General features: G+C 38.7%; 2 protein-coding genes across 2 annotated transcripts; one reads left to right on the forward strand and one right to left on the reverse strand.

Moving 5' to 3' along the window:
- Nucleotides 1-444: 444 nt before the first annotated feature.
- Nucleotides 445-6,277, forward strand: LOC133523415 (uncharacterized). The gene is made up of 7 exons (XM_061858974.1): nucleotides 445-896; nucleotides 2,072-2,237; nucleotides 3,044-3,156; nucleotides 3,485-3,577; nucleotides 3,880-4,010; nucleotides 5,118-5,204; nucleotides 5,905-6,277. The coding sequence occupies exons 1-7, from the start codon at nucleotides 771-773 to the stop codon at nucleotides 6,017-6,019; spliced, it is 831 nt and encodes a 276-aa protein (XP_061714958.1). The 5' UTR covers nucleotides 445-770; the 3' UTR covers nucleotides 6,020-6,277.
- Nucleotides 6,278-7,383: 1,106 nt separating this feature from the next.
- LOC133523416 (palmitoyl-protein thioesterase 1-like) lies at nucleotides 7,384-14,549 on the reverse strand. Its single transcript, XM_061858975.1, has 6 exons — nucleotides 13,758-14,549; nucleotides 12,717-12,954; nucleotides 11,442-11,606; nucleotides 10,456-10,581; nucleotides 8,576-8,726; nucleotides 7,384-7,731 (listed from the first exon to the last, which is right to left on the reverse strand). Exons 1-6 carry the CDS (start codon nucleotides 13,849-13,851, stop codon nucleotides 7,564-7,566), a joined length of 942 nt encoding a protein of 313 aa, XP_061714959.1. The 5' UTR covers nucleotides 13,852-14,549; the 3' UTR covers nucleotides 7,384-7,563.
- Nucleotides 14,550-17,241: the final 2,692 nt, after the last annotated feature.

Consider the following 17,241-nt stretch of genomic DNA (forward strand, 5'->3'; position numbering starts at 1 on the left):
TCTTTACACGTGCGGAAATTATTATAAAATCATAACCATTATATTTCGATTTTTTAGTTATTCTTCTATGAATGAATAAAATAATGATTTCTTACCTACGTTCCATCAAGATCACAATAAATTCTTCCACGCTATACACAGGCACATAATATATCATTAGCTGAACATTATTATGAATATCACGGTCATCTCTTGGACATGATTGATAAACTGGTATTAAACTTTGTTGTTTGTCACTTCTTTTGATTGTCACTATGGGGGGTAGAGGTAAGGAGAAAACTCTCTTGGGAGAACAATTGCAAGTGTCCAGTGTTGGTCCAGTGTCAGCTATAAATATAATCTAAATCTCTCCAGAGTGGCGCTAGAGAAGCTAAGAACTTAGCCGTTATTGACGGAATGAAGTGCGCTGTCAATGATTTGGATTTTTTTAAATCATATATATATGATATATATCTAAGTATTGTGGCGCAGGGAATGAGAAAACAATATCGTTTGCTCCCTCTAACTGCGTCCCTGACGCTTGGCAAGTCTCAGCACGTATGTAAATCAGGCTTAAGGAATACTGCTGTATAAAACAGCATTAGTAGGAGCTGTTTTCTAAAATGACCTTTTTAATATATCATTTATTTGACCCTTTTCCCATCCAAAGAGTATATAATATATGTAGTTTCCATTCAGTCAAACTGACAACAATGTCTTAAAATTGATGTGAATTACCGAATTCTTTTCAAAGCAGCCTCCGCCAAATTATCGTATAGTTTTAACACCGGATGTCTGCCCAAAAGCTAACAAAATGGTTACCTTCCGCCTTAAAAAAGTTTCGAACGAACAGACGACAAATAGATTTCGCTGGCCACAATGTGCTTGGTATTGAAGACTTGATGCAACGAGAAAAGGTAAAATAAAATGCATAAGACACTACAACTGTAAATGTTTCCAGTGTTTGTTTCAAACTAAATCTCTGCCCGATTCTGTATAAAAATTTGGATAGATAGCAGAATGTCCAAGTCGCAAAATGAAAATGAGCACAAAGAGTAGAAGATCGCAAAATATGCAGGCTACGTAAAATGAGCAGATCACAAAATGTGCAAATCTCATAAAGAGTAGAAGATCGTAAAATGTACAGGCTACGTAAAATGAGTAGATCGCAAAATGTGCAAATCTCATAAAGAGTAGAAGATCGCAAAATGTGCAGATATCATAATGAGCAGATCGATCTCATAATACTTTTTTGATAGGAGCTTGAGAATTACTCATACAGGCCGCGTAGCCAACATGCAAATCGCTTACGCTCCGTACTGCACGAAACGCAACTGTCACTGTCGCTCTAACTAATAAGGAAGAGTGATAGACAAAAAGCGTTTCGTAGTCGAAGCGATAGAGTTTGTCACCTTGGCTAGGCCGGCTACTTAGTGCATGCGAAATGAAGTGAAAGTCGTGCATGACAGTGAGATGTGTGCCAACCACCAAGACGATCGTCAAGCTCATATCAAAACCAGTTCCAAAGCGTATAATCGTTAAATTAGAATCGACCACCTTGTATTAGCCTCCCAGTAAATAATAAGTACGTATAGCAGGGTATTCAGGGTGATATTTACAAATTTATTTGTGTCAGACAACTAGAGCGTAGAGGTTCGGTTACGAAAATAACACAGACACATTACCTTTAGGTACATATATACTGATTTCAGTGTCGAAATGATTTTAGTTGCTTTTGTCGGTAAGGATTTTATTTAATATTTTTTCCTTTATGCATACCTACCTATTGGACACCGCCGGACGGAAGCCGTGGCTCCGGGCACCCTGTATACTCTTGGCAATGGTCCATCATAAGTGAGCTACGAGCGGTCGGGTTGAGCTGGAGCGAGGCTAGAAGGGTTGCTGAAGATAGGAAGGCGTGGCGCGAGCTTGTGAAGGCCCTTTGCACCTCTGGAGTGCCTTACGACAACAACAACAATCTACCTATTGTTACACGCAGCAGAGGCCTCGAACCGCCGGCATTTAAATAACTTATTTCAAAATTGTACACTTTATTTCATAAAAACACATAAATTATTAATGTGTGTTTCAGCCCGGCAAAATCCTTATAGAGCCGATACTAAAAAAGCAGTATCACCAAGCAGTTCAGATACTAAAAGAGCACTATCTGAGTGAGCATGTGCTCATTCGTGCTCATGGCCTGGACGTTATGCAAGACAACGCTCTCGATGAATATCTCTACAGTCTTCTTAAGCAAGGTTCGTAAAGCTTTCATTCCGAAGAGCCGTCTCTATCATGTTAGGACCTACACTAATTTAACAGAAAAATGTTGACTGACTTGAAAACGTCCAAATTTAGCCTAAATCCATGATTTATATAATATACCCAATAATTTCTTCTAATCTATTATTTGCGACCCATCTCGCCTGGTGGGTAGTGACCAGTGGGTTCAAATGCTAGTTAGGGGATTTATTTGTGTGATGAAAACGAATGTTTGTTCCTAAGTCATGGGTGTTTTGATTTCTATGTATTTAAGTATTAATCAATATTAATATATTATATTTATCGTTGTCTAAGTACCTACAACACAAGCCTTATTGAGCTTACTGTGGGACTTAGTCAATCTGTGTAATAATGTCCTATAATATTTATTTTATTTTTATTGATATCTATTATTTATATATTACATATGTAGAGTGACCATTTTCATTTTCGGGATCGCCCTAGTAAATGTGGTTAAGTATTACCTATCTACATGATTCAAATCGTAGAGTAGGTACTCGTACCTTATATCTATGGCAAAGCGGTCCAAGACTTGCAAGACATTCATTATTGTTAATCACTACACCTTATAAAACAAAGTCCCCTGCCACGTCTGTCAGTCTGCACCTATTTATGTATGTTTACGATTAACTCAAACACTTCTGAACGTATTTTCTTATTGTTTTCACCTTTCAATAGTGATTCTTGAGGATGGTTTGTTAAGGTTTTGTGTAACCGATGCGAAGCCAGGGCGGGCCGCTAGTATTTCATATATTAAAGTTTTTATATCGTTTTGAAACAGGAAACACGGTATGTGCGAAGACTTACGACGGGAAACCGGTGGGCATTTGTGTGAACATCGCCAGCGGCCCTGCGGACTCAAAGATTCTGCGAGACTATGCTCATTATAGACAAGTTTGTATCTTATCTAAATAATTATTTTAAATTTTTGCTGATATGCCGACGAACAGGGCCTATTCTTGAATTCCAAGTGCTCGATTTCGTCACTTGAAAATCTGTGGAAAACGGCGATATGCTATTTTTCAAATACGAGCGATAGAAATTGGGAATCTAGTGGTATAGACCTCTCGTTTTCAGTTCTATTAATTGAATTATATATATCTTCTTTGTTCCCGTATCTTACGATTAGACCCAAAAAAAATCTGTTGGGTTTTAATTTTTATTGATAACCAAACGAATTTTTTGGTGTTATTTTGTAATATCTAACAACTCTTTTCTACAGGATCCCCATACGAAAGAATTCTTGACCTTCATTGCCAAATTACAGGAGACTCTAAATCTCTGGGACGTGTTTAAGGTCCCTAAAATATTTGAGGTGATGTATAACTAAACGAAAAGTATATAGGTTTTAATGTAGTAGATATTACGAAGTTATTATTAAATATATTAAAGTTCAAATAACTTTAAGATAACTAGGTAATGTAAGTGCCAAAAATATGTGTATACCTATTTTTGGCACTTTGTTCGTATCGATATTTTCAGACGTGACTGTGATATGAAAAATCGTAGTTAATAAAATTTGCGCATCTTATTTTAATTGAGATCATAATATCATATGAATTTCGACGGCATTAAAAAAATCGTGTCAAATAAGTTGACTTAAAATGGCTCTTCCAGATCAAAATGCTAACGGTCATCCCAGAATACCGACGGCGCGGTTTGGCCACGATGCTGGCGGAGAGTTCCAACGAGATGGCCGAGACACAGGGCTACGACATCGTACGGATGGACTGCATGAACCCCCATGAGTAAGTATCTTGAATTTCTGTTAAATGATAACTTTTAAAATGCTAACAGCTATCCCAGAATACCGACGTCGCAGCCAAACTACGGTACTAGAGGAGAGTTGCAACGAGATGGCCGAGACACAGGGCAAAGACGTCGTACGGATGGACTGCATCAACCCCTATGAGTAAGTCTTTTGTTTTTGTTAAATTAGAACATTTAAAATGCCAACATTTATCCCAGAATATCGACGGCGCAGCTTAGCCACGATTCTAGCGGAGAGTTCCAACGAGATGGGGCCAAGACGGACTTCGACGTCATACGGATGAACTGCATCATCCACATGTGTAAATCTCTTCAGTTTCTGCTAAATTAGAACTTTTAAAATGCTATCCCAGAATATCGACGGTGCGGCCTAGCTATGATGTTAGCGAAGAGTTTCAACGAGATGGCCAAGACGCAGGGCTTCGACGTTGTACGAAAGGACTTCGTCAACCCTCATGAGTAATCCCCTTGCTTTATAAAAGGCCTCTGCTATTTGACATCAAATAAACACAAACGTCAAAGTGGAAAAGACGAATTAATTTTAATACGTTCAAAGAGAGAACACTGAGAACAATATTACCGTAGCACCATAGACAGATCATTGCAGTTACTTCAGAGGGCCTACCGCGAACCACCTTCTACATGTTGCCTCTCTGTCGCACTTGTAAATTCGTACGTAAGTGTGCAGGAAGGCAACACGTCGATCGTGGTTAGCGGTCGGCCTTCAGTTCCACAGGGCGATGCATCGATGAATTGCGCAGAGCTTTCCCCTGCCTTCCAAATGCCTCTAGTAACAATATGGCACAATACCTATTAGAGAATTTCATATAAAACGTCCAATGTCATTAAAAGCGGTGTTTGAAAGCTTGTTAAGGTTTTGCGTTCTACACGTGTCATATAATATAACTCAATGCACAGTTACGTCTCATTCTAGCAGTGCTAAAACTGAAAATAGGCGACTAAAGAAGGATTTGAAATATTCAGCTCCCGAATATAAGATTGCTCTTAGACAACACCACAATTGACTTGATCTGTTTAGTTTATTGGCCATCAACGTCATTAACATATTGATTAATGTTTTTCAGTTTCAAGATAGCGGAGCGCCTCCTGTTCCACTGCATGGCGAAGTTTCCACTAAAGGCGCTGCGCGCGCGCACTCGTATTGGCCACGGGTGAGTATTATATAACAACGATATAACAACTACTGATATATGGATCTATAATTGGTATATACACGGTGTTTTATTTTTAAAGTCCGTTAACTTCGGAGTATGGCTAATTACATTCAAGGAAACAGAATGGCATAGTTATTTTATTTTTTATTTTTTTGTAAAATCTAATAGCGTTGTTATAACACGGACATTATATCTAAATTCACCATACAATTGAAATATATGATATATCAATGACTTTGCGAATATCGACCGTCCGATATAGTACTTGCCGTTAGTAGCAAATGTATAAACTCATACTAAACAGAAATCAATACCTATGTTAACAGGCCCTAAGGCAAGTGCATACGCTCGTAGGGCTCGCACGGTTCAAATAAAAATAAATCATTTATTATCGCTAAAGTGGACTCAATCAGAGCACCGGTTTCTTTGAGAAATGCACCCTTGAAATTAACGGACTTACAAAAACACCGTGTATAAGGAATAAGTTATATATACCTTTTTTAGGTAATAAGTTTAGTAAAGTTCTTTATTATAAGTCTTTCGATATAAGTTTTAATAGTTATTATGTGTTACATATATGTGGTAAATGCCAATCCCGGCTTGTATCCCAAATCACCCCGGTTGACGGTATCCTTCAAGATTATACTATACATATATATTGTTATATTGATTTAAAATAGATAATTTGTTGTTATAGAGATCATTACACCCCCGTCGGCTACGTGCGAGTATACGTCGGCGCGCGCACCCGCGACCAACCCGACGCCGAGCTCAAGCAGAAACGCAGGGAGCTGGAGAGCCTCGTCGAGTAAATATTAGAACGGTGCGAGAATTTGCATGCGAGTTTAATTACATTGCGGTATTTGATCGGTCGACTGAATCGGATGTAACTTCAATAGTCCGCAATGTAATTAAACTCACATGCGAGTTCACGCGCCGTCTGAGCCTAAGTTCGATACGTCGACGTGTCTAATAAAATAAACTGTTACAAATATTCACTGTTGATAATGTCACAAAATAAAAGTAAAACCTTTTCGATGTCACCCATATTAAACACTATTGCACCCTAATTTTGAAGTTTTACTAGGCGCGAGGTTAGACTAAACTTTGTAGTAATGTACTATTACAGTACATATGGTGCTAATTGTAGATGGCGCCACTAGAGTTTGAGACAACTCGACCAACTCGTATGAAATTTATAACTTAAAAAAAATTGTATTTAATAAACCAATGTTTAATAAAACTTCATAATTAAACTCTCTGTATAAGTATTAAACTTTGTATCTGAGGCCGAGAAACTCTCGGATAAACTTTCAAAGCCATTCAAATAAAAAAGTTTTGTTTTGACAGGAGCATGTAGGATATTTCCATGTACGTAATAATCGTCTGTTTAACGCAATAAAATAGATTCTCATGAAAAATATGGACGTCTGACTGTAACACAGTTAAAATCACGAGAACGCGAGGCATCCGTAAAAGGGAAAAAAAAGACCTCATAGAAAGGTTAAGTATATTTGGCTTTGTACTGTTCACTCGAAAATATTATGCTTAAATTATCAAGGAAAATTGTACATTTTCCTTATATTCCGAGTTGTATAAACATTTAAAATTGATTTTCTGTTTATTTCAGGTTAATATTTTACGATTCAAAGCTCCGATCATGTCTAATATTAAAAACTATTTAGACCGGTACATAAATATCTCATTAAATGAATACAAAACTTATTTCATTGTGGTAACTCACATTTCCATTAATTATTATGATAATTTATTTATTCAAAGAAAAAAGGTGGGGCCAAACTCGGGCCAAACTAATGTCAGGCCACAAACTCCAGTGGCGCCACCTAGTAGCAAAGTTTGGCAGCCGCCTTCCCCATTAGCATATTACGTAACTATGCCGAAAATTTAAAGGACCATGTACTATAAAATGTTGTACGATACATGTGCGAATAGGCAATTCGCAACTCGGTTCGATTTAAAACCTTCGATCGTGTTTTAATTTATCTCCACTCGTTGCGAATTTCCTATTTTTCGCACTTGTATCGTAATGTACTATTATTACACACCACACTGCTGAATAAATGAACTGTTGCAACAACATTATCTACTCAAGCTTTCGACTTGTACTTTTAATAGGTACAGGTAGAATTTATGGAATTTAAGTTGAAAAACACTCTTCAATGTTTTAAAATGTAATTCAAGTAACTTTTAGGATAAGTTATTTAACACCTTTTTATTCGCTGATTAAACTGATTTAATGGCTAAGATTCATTAACAAGATTGTTGCAATATCTTACCTTATCAGATAAAGGAAATTTTCAATCTCAATATGGATTACTCATTTCGAGCTGCTAATTTAGATATTAATTGACACATAGTCCGTAGCTTGATTGAACTGTTTATCAACTAGATATGGCATGATGTGTTCAAACATCCACGCCGAGTCCAACTGAAGGTGTTCGTTGGGATGCAATAGGAAAACAAGTTTACCGGCACGGTCCATTTCTTGTAGTCCCAGGCGATCCTAAAATGACAAATGTTATTTTAACAGAAGATATGCGATACACTTACCAGCCGGGCTAGCACAGGAGTGGTGCGACAGTATCTCGCCCGCGTTCCTCTTTAATTTTATTAATACACAATAAGTTTTAGACAAAACATTTATTTTTGGTACAAGTTTTTATCGGTGACTATACTTTTCTTACCACAGGTAACTAATACTCATCGAGACAGTTCTAAGAACCCCAAACACAGCTTGCGTTGTTTCATCACAGAGTTCCTATGGGCCACCTCCTATCTCCATCATCACATCATATTAGCTTGATGGTGCCATAATATTGCATTGTCACCCGACTTACATATATAAATAAATAAAATCAAAATAAGAAAGCCTTAAATGGCAAAAATATTTTTAAATGATTCCATGTCTGGCCTTCGAAAAACATGATACCCGGATCTAATAAGAAGGTACACTACACATAGCAAAGCGCTCGAATTTTTATTTCCCGACCTACATCGGTCAAATCTTAGGTACAACAAAAAAAACAATGCGTGATGTAAAGCTGTATTTTAAAATATACCTATGCACTTTTTCGCAAATTACGCAGGGAGCATAACATTTTTTTGATTGCAAAACATAGTTTCACATTCCTCCAAGGACTGCAAATAACATACAAAAAATACAGATTTACTTACATCATGCATTGTTTTTCTTAAAGATTTTTTCGTAAGATTAGACTGATGTGAACGTAATATGTGGTTAAGAAAGCCTATGCATGAAATTTTTAAAATTAACTTTTCAGTATAATCCCGTCTACGACTATCACTTTAGAAAGTAAGCAACAAAAATAGAGTAAGTAATTAGGTACCTCCAGATAAATCTTAGATTGCCGTAGCGTCTGCATTTCCTGCATCTGTCCAGGCGTGTAATAGCCGAACCACTCTGACTCCCGAGGTTGCACTACACTGTCATTCTCAAATTTCACCATCACGAAGTGCTGCAGTTTTTTAAGGTTCCATCTGTGCAGGTAAAGCAAGGCAATGATTGACATATATCTAAGGACGGGCCTTACGAGCAATAAGAATGGGGCCAGTACAGCGGTGTCACGCACACTAATAGAGCCAATCGTGCAGTCTAACGCCACAACGCGATTGGTCGCAACTAGTTGCGTTAGACTGCACATTTGGCTCGAATTCGTGAGTGACACCACTGAACTGGCACCATTATTAGTGCCCATAAGGTCTGTCCTTAGCTATATGTCAATGAAGGCAATATTCCGGTTATAACATTGACACAATTATCAGTTTAGCGTGGACTGTGAGAAATATTTATATTCCGATTAAGTAAATAGTAGCATTATCCCCTAATTTATAAGAAACACCTATACCTACAGTCCGTTCCAACAGCGTTGGTTGCCTAGCGGTAAGAGCGTGCAACTTTCAATCCGGTGACCTCCGGTTCCATCCAACCACAGCTCGTACCAATGAGTTTTTCGGAACTTATGTACGATACATCATTTGATTTAACAGTCACTTTTCGGTGAAGCAAAACATCTGAGTTGGAAAGCTTATGCCTACGCGAATTCTTGAGATTACTTGCCAAGCGAACCCGAAGTTCCTATGAGCCGTGGCAAAAAAAGGGAAGATGATGATCTTTGGCAGTTTCTTCGGTTGTCTCGCCTCAAAATTTGGGTTTTTAAGATATTAGGTAAGTACCTAGTTTTTGCTTCGAATTCCATTAGACTAGGTTTTGTGAGTGAGACTGAATGGCACTCCTCTTAAAGTAGTAAGGGAATTTAAGTACTTGGGACACTGGGTAACCGCATCGCTAAAAGATGATGTAGATGTAGAAAGGGAGCGTAGGGCGCTGGCAGTAAGAAGTAATATGTTGATTCGTAGGTTCGCAAGGTGTACTAGCAACGTTAAAATCACCCTTTTTAAGGCGTACTGTCAGTCATTTTACACCTGCAGCCTATGGATCAACTTTACTCAAAAAACTTACAGCGCCCTGCGCGTGCAATATAATAATGCTTTTAGGATGCTGTTGGGGCTGCCGCGTTATTGCAGCGCTAGCGGTATGTTTGCGGAGGCGCGCACCGACGGCTTCCACGCCATCATGCGCAAGCGGGTGGCGTCGCTGGTGCGGCGCGTGCGCGGCAGCGCCAACAGTCTCCTTGCCACAGTCGCGGACAGGGTAGATGGCGCTTTCTGGCAGTACTGGAGTAGCCTACATGCCCATAATAATCAAGCTAGTCTTCTACATTATAAAATAAAATAGTTATTAATATAGGTTTAGTATATTAGGTAATAAGTTACTAATATAATATAATATAATATGGAAATTTAATTCTGAAATAAATGTTTATTTAATTTAATTTAATTTAATTTTGTCACTTACTGGTTCACGGTATACACCGGTTGAAGACAGGATGATTACTCTCCATCTGCGCTATATCAACCTAAAGGCCACCTGAGGGCCTAACGAGAACATAAATAAATCAAAATTTCGTTAATCCCCTTCTCTTGCATATTCGACCGATCGAGAGACGTATAACAAAATTTTGATATTAGATGTTCGCGGTAGGGCCTCTGCTGATTACATATGGGCGTCGAGTTGCCTATTAAAAAACTATAGGTACAGTCAGCTGCAGAGAGTTGACCCCCCTGCATAGACTGATTGTATGCAGGGGGGGGGAAGGGGTCACCTCTCTATGCATCTGACTGTACATTACTGTCTTTAGGTATGTACCTGTACAATTCATTGATGACTTGCTCGTTGTTGATATCGGCGAGAAATATACTTTTCTTCTTATATTCATCATCACGAAGGGGGTCATGCCAGTATGTCGCTGGTATAATGGCGTTTTGAGTCATGCTAGAAATTGGAGTAAAATTATGGGAATTGTGGAGGTCACAGGGAGAGCCTTTTCCCAGCAGTTGGACACTATTACAGGCTGAAGATCAAAAAATATGCTAAGATTTGCAGGAAGTTTTATCTGGTACTTGGACATTGTGAAACAGGCCCTAGCACTTTATCTTCCAGTTAAGCTTATTTCAAGATTGTGAAACGCCAACGATGACTTTATTCGTCAGGTACATAAGTGGCAAGTAGCTTATTCAGGACTTTACTTGAAATTTGTGAAACAGGCCCTTAAAACAGTTGATGGTTCGTGGCAAAATATAATTATAGAGAGTTTACGGTTACCTACCATTGAAAGATTAAGAACTAGGTACTGGTTTTAACCACTTAAGTATTACCTAGACCTAACCTAACCTAACCTAATATAACAAAACTGAAAATTATGTTTTTCTCTGTTCTGTGGGCGTCATTACCGAAAAGTAAACTCTTGTCGTTATTAAACGACACTTGCACTTTCTAACAGAATTACGATTAATTCCATTGGTTAACTGGATCAATTAGGTTTTTCACTAACCGCCTATTGATTGTGGTCATAATTGTAAAACGGCTACATTATATGTTCTCAAGTCAGAGAAAGAATCTTCTGGGTTATGTAGATCTGGGTCTGTAGGTATAATTATCTATAAAAATCGCAATAACAAAATAATAGCTTGGAGTCAGACCAAGCTAAGTTGGCAGTGATTTTGATACTTAGCCCTAACAGTGCAAGTGTTATTTTAAACATCAAATTTCTATGAAATGATGACGTTTACTTAACACTTACCGTCTGGGCTATCAAAATCGCTGCTAACTTAGCTTGGTCTAACTCTACTTACCTGTGGTACGCCGCTAACTCGAGGAGTTCTTGCATGGAGCTACAGGTCTGGTGAGACAAGGCTATGCACTGTGGAAGGCCGTATATCCCCTGCTGGGGGCCTCCGAAAGAAATGTAGTTTTTGATGGGAGGCAGCTTGTGGCCACATCGCTGGATTACGGCTCGACTAAAAGTGTGTAATAAATATGAACTTTGTTAATTGATTTTCTTAAGGCGCGTTCAGATTTGCGACCCTCTCTGCACGTTGCCCATCGTAAATAAGTATGTACGCAAGAAGTTAGCGATCCAAATACGGAAGACCAACGCTGGCTATAGTGCCACCACACACTAGCGTCTTTTGAGCGTCGGCGTCTAGTCAGCATAATATTCGCTGTCCTCGAGTGAAGTTTCCGTAGCTCAGTTGGCAGAGCGATGGGCTAGGGATCCAGAGTCACGAGTTCGAACCTCATCCAAAACAGTAAGTTTTTCTACTTTTCTTTCTAAGCTTTGTGACATCGTTTGCAGAATGTATTCTGCTTAATACAAAATTAATTTAATGCCGGCTCCACATGCCTGGTGTTTGCTACAAACTCCAAACATCACCCAACACAAACACGGCTTTCCCAAATTTAGCGAACGTGCCAGTTTGTCGAACACCCCTTTGTTTTATGTAAAAAAACCGACACCGATGCCGATCACTAGCAATCACAAAACAAAACGGACAAACATCCACCCACACTTTCGTGTTTGTTGTTTGCTTTTTGGCGTTTATAGCCAAGCATGTGGAACCGGCATAACATAAGCCTGTTCTTAAAGTAGTTCCTACTCATCTGCTCTCAGCACCACACAAGCGTAGTCCAATTGCTTGTTCGGGTTCAAGAAGTAACTATTCTCAACAGCTATTATACAGTCGGCGTCAAATACTTACAAGTAATTTTTTAGTACTTTGGAGGACAATTTCTCCCAATAGGTTGAGTTTGGGCAGCTAAAAAAAAATACGTGTCTGTTATTTTAGACTACTCTATAACATATATCAAAATGAATCAAATCGGAGTCGGACAGTTGGGTACCCTTCCTTGTTAGTAACAACCAAAGTAGCCAAATAGTTCGGTACACCATATATTTAGTATGGTGTACCGAACTATTTGGCCACGTTGACTGCTACGGAGTATTTGACGCTGACTGTACTATAGTTACTAGGATCTAGTTGTAGCTATTGTTAATTGGGTTAGATTTCATATGACGGCACCAAGAGACACATGTAAAACTTACAACACTCGTGGAGTTAAAAACTTACAGGAACAAACTGCCTTGCCCAAGCCCGATAACATTAAACCCGTTCTTCAAGTGCTTATCTGCTCTCAGCACCATACAAGCGTAGTCCACTTGCTTATTAGGGTTCAAGAAGTAACTGTCCTCCAGCGCTATTATACTATTGTCGCTAGTCTCCATAGATAGGATGTAGACATCTGGGATGTGTTTGAATAGGAAGAGTCTCAAGATTCCTGTGCTTATGGGAAGACAGCATACGTCTCCTGTTAATTGAAGACAGTTTGGGGTTGTTTATAAATCATTATATTTGTAAGTAACATTTTTCCTTTATTTTGACCACGCCCCGAACTTGGAGATTTTACGCTACCCCCTCCCCTTATTCGAGATCACCAGTAGACCTACTTATAGGATCAAAGCTATTGAATTGAATAATTATCACATTCGGAGCCGACACTAAGGATTACCATAATACATAAATACTGTGGTGAAATTCCACTAACAATGAATTTGTTTTGCATAAATTATGCTTAGTTTTACAAATATTTTAATTTCGTGCAGCGTATAAAAAAAAACACGTGGTATTTTGTCATCATTTCCCTTGGTGATGTCATATTTTTCCGACCCATTGACATATATCTAAGGACAAGCCTCACGGGCAATAAGAATGGGGCCAGAGGGCCTACCGCGAACCACGTTCGACGTGTTGCCTCTCTGTCGCACTTGTAAATTCGTGCGTAAGTGTGACAGGGAGGCAACCCGTCGAACGTGGTTCGCGGTAGGCCCGCAGTACAGCGGTGTCACGCTTGGCTCGAATTCGTAAGTGACACCGCTGAACTAGCACCATTATTAGTGCCCGTAAAATATGTATGTCAATGTTTTAACCTAAGTAATAACATGGCACACGCTTTATGGATGAATCCTTCTCGAGTTACTCTCACCTGTCATCATCGATTTGTTACTACTAGTAAAAGCTGACATTTCTTGCTTTCCCAGAAGTTTAGTAGGAATAACTCCTTAATAAAATTATTATAATAACAAAAGAAAACACTATATAAAAATATCTTACCCATTCCATGCCATAATACAATAGGTAACACTGTTCTGTATTTTACAGCAACTGCGATTTGAATTATAAACAATAAAGAAACCAAAAACTTCATTGTAAATACTATGCACTGAACTGTAACGCCGTAAACCAAATAACGCCTAAGAAATAGTTAAAATACCATCAAACGCCGCACAAGTGAGTGCTTTCGGTGGTTGCTCGAAATTAAATCATGTGCCGAAACGCGTGCGCATTATATCCTAACGTGGGGCGTTGCGTTCCACAAGTGTGCGTAGCCAACGTGCCAATCGTTAGCGCTCCGTAGCGAACGAAACACAACTGTCACTGTCGCACTAATATGGAAGAGTGATAGAGAGAGATGACAACGCTACTAGTCAGTTAAAATTGTGAACAAAAATAGTGTTTTCAACGCCACTTTAGGATGATGAACCGCCGTAACAATGGAGTAGCCCGGAATGGAACCTCTATTAACCAGGTCTTGTTCGTCTTTGGTGTGCGTCTCCTGAATGCAAACTATGTCAATTTTTTGCTCCATCAGGATTCTGTACAAGTAGTCACATTTTGAGCGGCTAATGCCTTCGATGTTTAGTTGGCAGATGCGGACAGAAGGTCCAACATCTCTAGTCTGTTGACATGTATTCTTGTTCTGGAGCATAATTATTGCATTCGAAATAAGTATAGGTGGAAACAAATTGTCTACAATCGCCTCTATTGTAGTTGCTCGTTTAGCGCTACCCAGGGGACACGTGCAGGGTATCTAAAGCATTCTCCTGCGGACGTGAGCAACGTTCATCCCCCAACGGATGGAACGGGGATGGAACGAGAGTCCGTTGTGTGACTGTGGCCTTGAAGAACAAACTACCCAGCACATTGTTGAACGATGCCCAAAGAGACGTTTCCAAGGCAGCCCGGAGGACCTCTATACCAATTTGACACCGGACGCGATCAGTTGGCTGCGTGGCCTGGATGTCGACTTATAATAAATAGATTGTATATTAATATTGCCTACAATGTTACGCCATACGCTTAAATAAATAAACGCCACTTTAAATAAAAGATCATTTTCGTCTGAATTTTAACGAGCGTAATATTTTACCATGTGCAAATTGTAATTTTGACTAATTTTATAACCTGTCTGAACAATACAGTTAATCAGATGTGTGGCAAAATGAGTGTTAACGTTTTTGAACGGGCTTTAGAGTAATACGCGTTGCCAGTCTTATGTAATACATTATTAACATTGTTTGGGGATGATTTACGCAATTTTTTGGTAGGTTAGTATGTTAAAATGTACCTAGTAAAAAAATACTAGCTTAAGAGCCCATCAACGTGCTCACTAGCGCCACTGAAAAATAACCGTGATTGTTTAAATTTAACGATAGATATTTAAAAAAGGGGGCCACTACGTACTGTATTTTGTATTTATTAAGTACCTTTTGAATACATCAAACTAGTTTCTATGTTGCTGGATTTGTCGATCTATGAACTCATAACAAAAAACGGCCGTTTTAAATTTGGACGCCTAAATTAACGAATCCAGCAACTTAAAAATTATTATGATGTATTGAAAAGGTACTTAAATACAGAATACAGCGGCCTCCTTTTTTAAATATATATCGTTAAATTTAAATAATCACAATTACTTAGCAGTGGCGCTAGTGAGCACGTTGATGGGCTCTTAACACAAGAAAAGTTTAATAATGGATTTGTTTTAGAAGTAGATCTATTATCACGTTTTTATTTACTCAGAACCAAATGTTTACATTATGAGATAATTATTGTAATTTTGTAATAGAGAGTAACGTCTAAATAAAAAAATCCGGTCAAGTGCGAGTTGGAGTTGCGCACGAAGGGTTCCGTACCATTACTTATAAAAACGGCAAAAAAACCCGTTTTTTGTATGAGAACCCCTTTAAATGTTTATTACAGTACATATGGGGCTACTTTATAGCACTAGTGCGAGAAGTAGCATATTACGTTACTGTGTCGAACATTTAAAGGGCCATATGTACTGTAAAACATTGTACGATACATGTGCGAATAGGTAATTCGCAACTCGTGTCGATTTAAAACACTCCCTTCGGTCGTGTTTTAATTTATCGCCACTCGTTTCGAATTTCCTATTTTTCGCACTTGTATCGTAATGTACTATTTTATTCTGTTTTTTTTTTTTAAATATTTGTTCTGTGAAAATTTCAACTGTCTAACTATCACGGTTCATGAGATACAGCCTGGTGACAGACGGACGGACGGACAGCGGAGCCTTAGTAATAGGGTCCCGTTTTACCCTTTGGGTCCGGAACTCTAAAAAGGTGCCACCTAGTTTGACAGACAAAATAGATGACGCTGTACTGCGCCGTATATTTTGTAGTCACTGAATAGCCAAACTGAAATTTTTAGTATAGCACCAGCTCGTGTAGGATGTAGGATGAGTGGTCTATGATCTCGTCTCGTGTATATAATTGTGTCATTTACGGAGACGCGTGCCTTGAGTCATAACGTCATGTTATTAAAGGTTAGATTTGACAAATCTGCGCGTCGTCGTGGATGACACTAACTAGGTATAGCTGTTAAATTCGAAGCACGAAATTGTCCTAGACTAAGTATATACCCATTTTCAGTGCAGTGCAATTCTTAATATTTTTGGTTTACAGTAACAAAATGCTTAATCTAAGTGAAACGCGTTTTATGTAATCTAAACATGAAATGCATCTAATTTTCACAAAAAGATTACAAAGTCTATGAGTTCTTTGGTACACTTCGCTTGAGATTGACGAACGGTTTTTATACATTTAAAATTCTGCCTTATTATGATAATCGTAAGGTCAATTTTACAAGCATTATAATTGTGGGTGGCGTGTTATTAATATCTACATTATTTTGTGTCTGTTTAAAGAGAGGTATGGGCAATGTGAATGTCATCTCGCCTTGTGTGGTAGGGCACAGCACAGCAGATGTCATTCCAGATCTAGAGCAGAGCCCAACTGGGGAAGTACCTCCACCTTACAGAAAACTGCAGCCAAATAACACTTGACCCTACTCATAGTGTTGTGTTCCTGCCGGTGAGTAAGGTTGCCAGAGCTCAACGAGGGGGGTGGGGTTAGGGTCGGCAACGCGCATGTAACTCCTCTGGAGTTGCAGGTGTACATAGGCTACGGAGACTGCTTACCATCAGGCAGGCCGTATGCTTGTTTGCCACCGACGTAGTATAAAAAAAAAGGTAGAAAATCAAATCCGTTTGAGCTATCTGTCATTAAATTTAGACGACCTGCATAAATTATCGTTTATGAACGAAAGGAGATGAATAACAAATTTAGAATACAATGATGACATTGTTATACCGAGAGGACAGCAATAGTACACACTTACACATACAGTCAGCGTCAAATACTTTGCAGCAACCAAAGTAGCCAAATAGTTCGGTACACCATATATTTAGTATGGTGTACCGAACTATTTGGCCACTTTGACTGCTACAAAGTAT

The sequence above is a fragment of the Cydia pomonella genome, chromosome 12, assembly GCF_033807575.1.
Source record: "Cydia pomonella isolate Wapato2018A chromosome 12, ilCydPomo1, whole genome shotgun sequence".
Taxonomy (NCBI): Eukaryota; Metazoa; Arthropoda; class Insecta; order Lepidoptera; family Tortricidae; genus Cydia; species Cydia pomonella.

What these genes read in the sequence shown, in the direction of transcription:
- LOC133523415 (XM_061858974.1), top strand. Translation starts at nt 771, where the DNA reads ATGTCTGCCCAAAAGCTAACAAAATGGTTACCTTCCGCCTTAAAAAAG. An exon ending in CTACAGTCTTCTTAAGCAAG is followed by an intron (nt 2,238 to 3,043) that starts GTTCGTAAAGCT and finishes GTTTTGAAACAG; the next exon opens with GAAACACGGTATGTGCGAAG. An exon ending in CGCACTCGTATTGGCCACGG is followed by an intron (nt 5,205 to 5,904) that starts GTGAGTATTATA and finishes TTGTTGTTATAG; the next exon opens with AGATCATTACACCCCCGTCG.
- LOC133523416 (XM_061858975.1), bottom strand. Translation starts at nt 13,851, where the DNA reads ATGAAGTTTTTGGTTTCTTTATTGTTTATAATTCAAATCGCAGTTGCT. An exon ending in TGTATTATGGCATGGAATGG is followed by an intron (nt 12,955 to 13,757) that starts GTAAGATATTTT and finishes TTCAATTAACAG; the next exon opens with GAGACGTATGCTGTCTTCCC. An exon ending in AATCTAAGATTTATCTGGAG is followed by an intron (nt 7,732 to 8,575) that starts GTACCTAATTAC and finishes TTGTCATTTTAG; the next exon opens with GATCGCCTGGGACTACAAGA.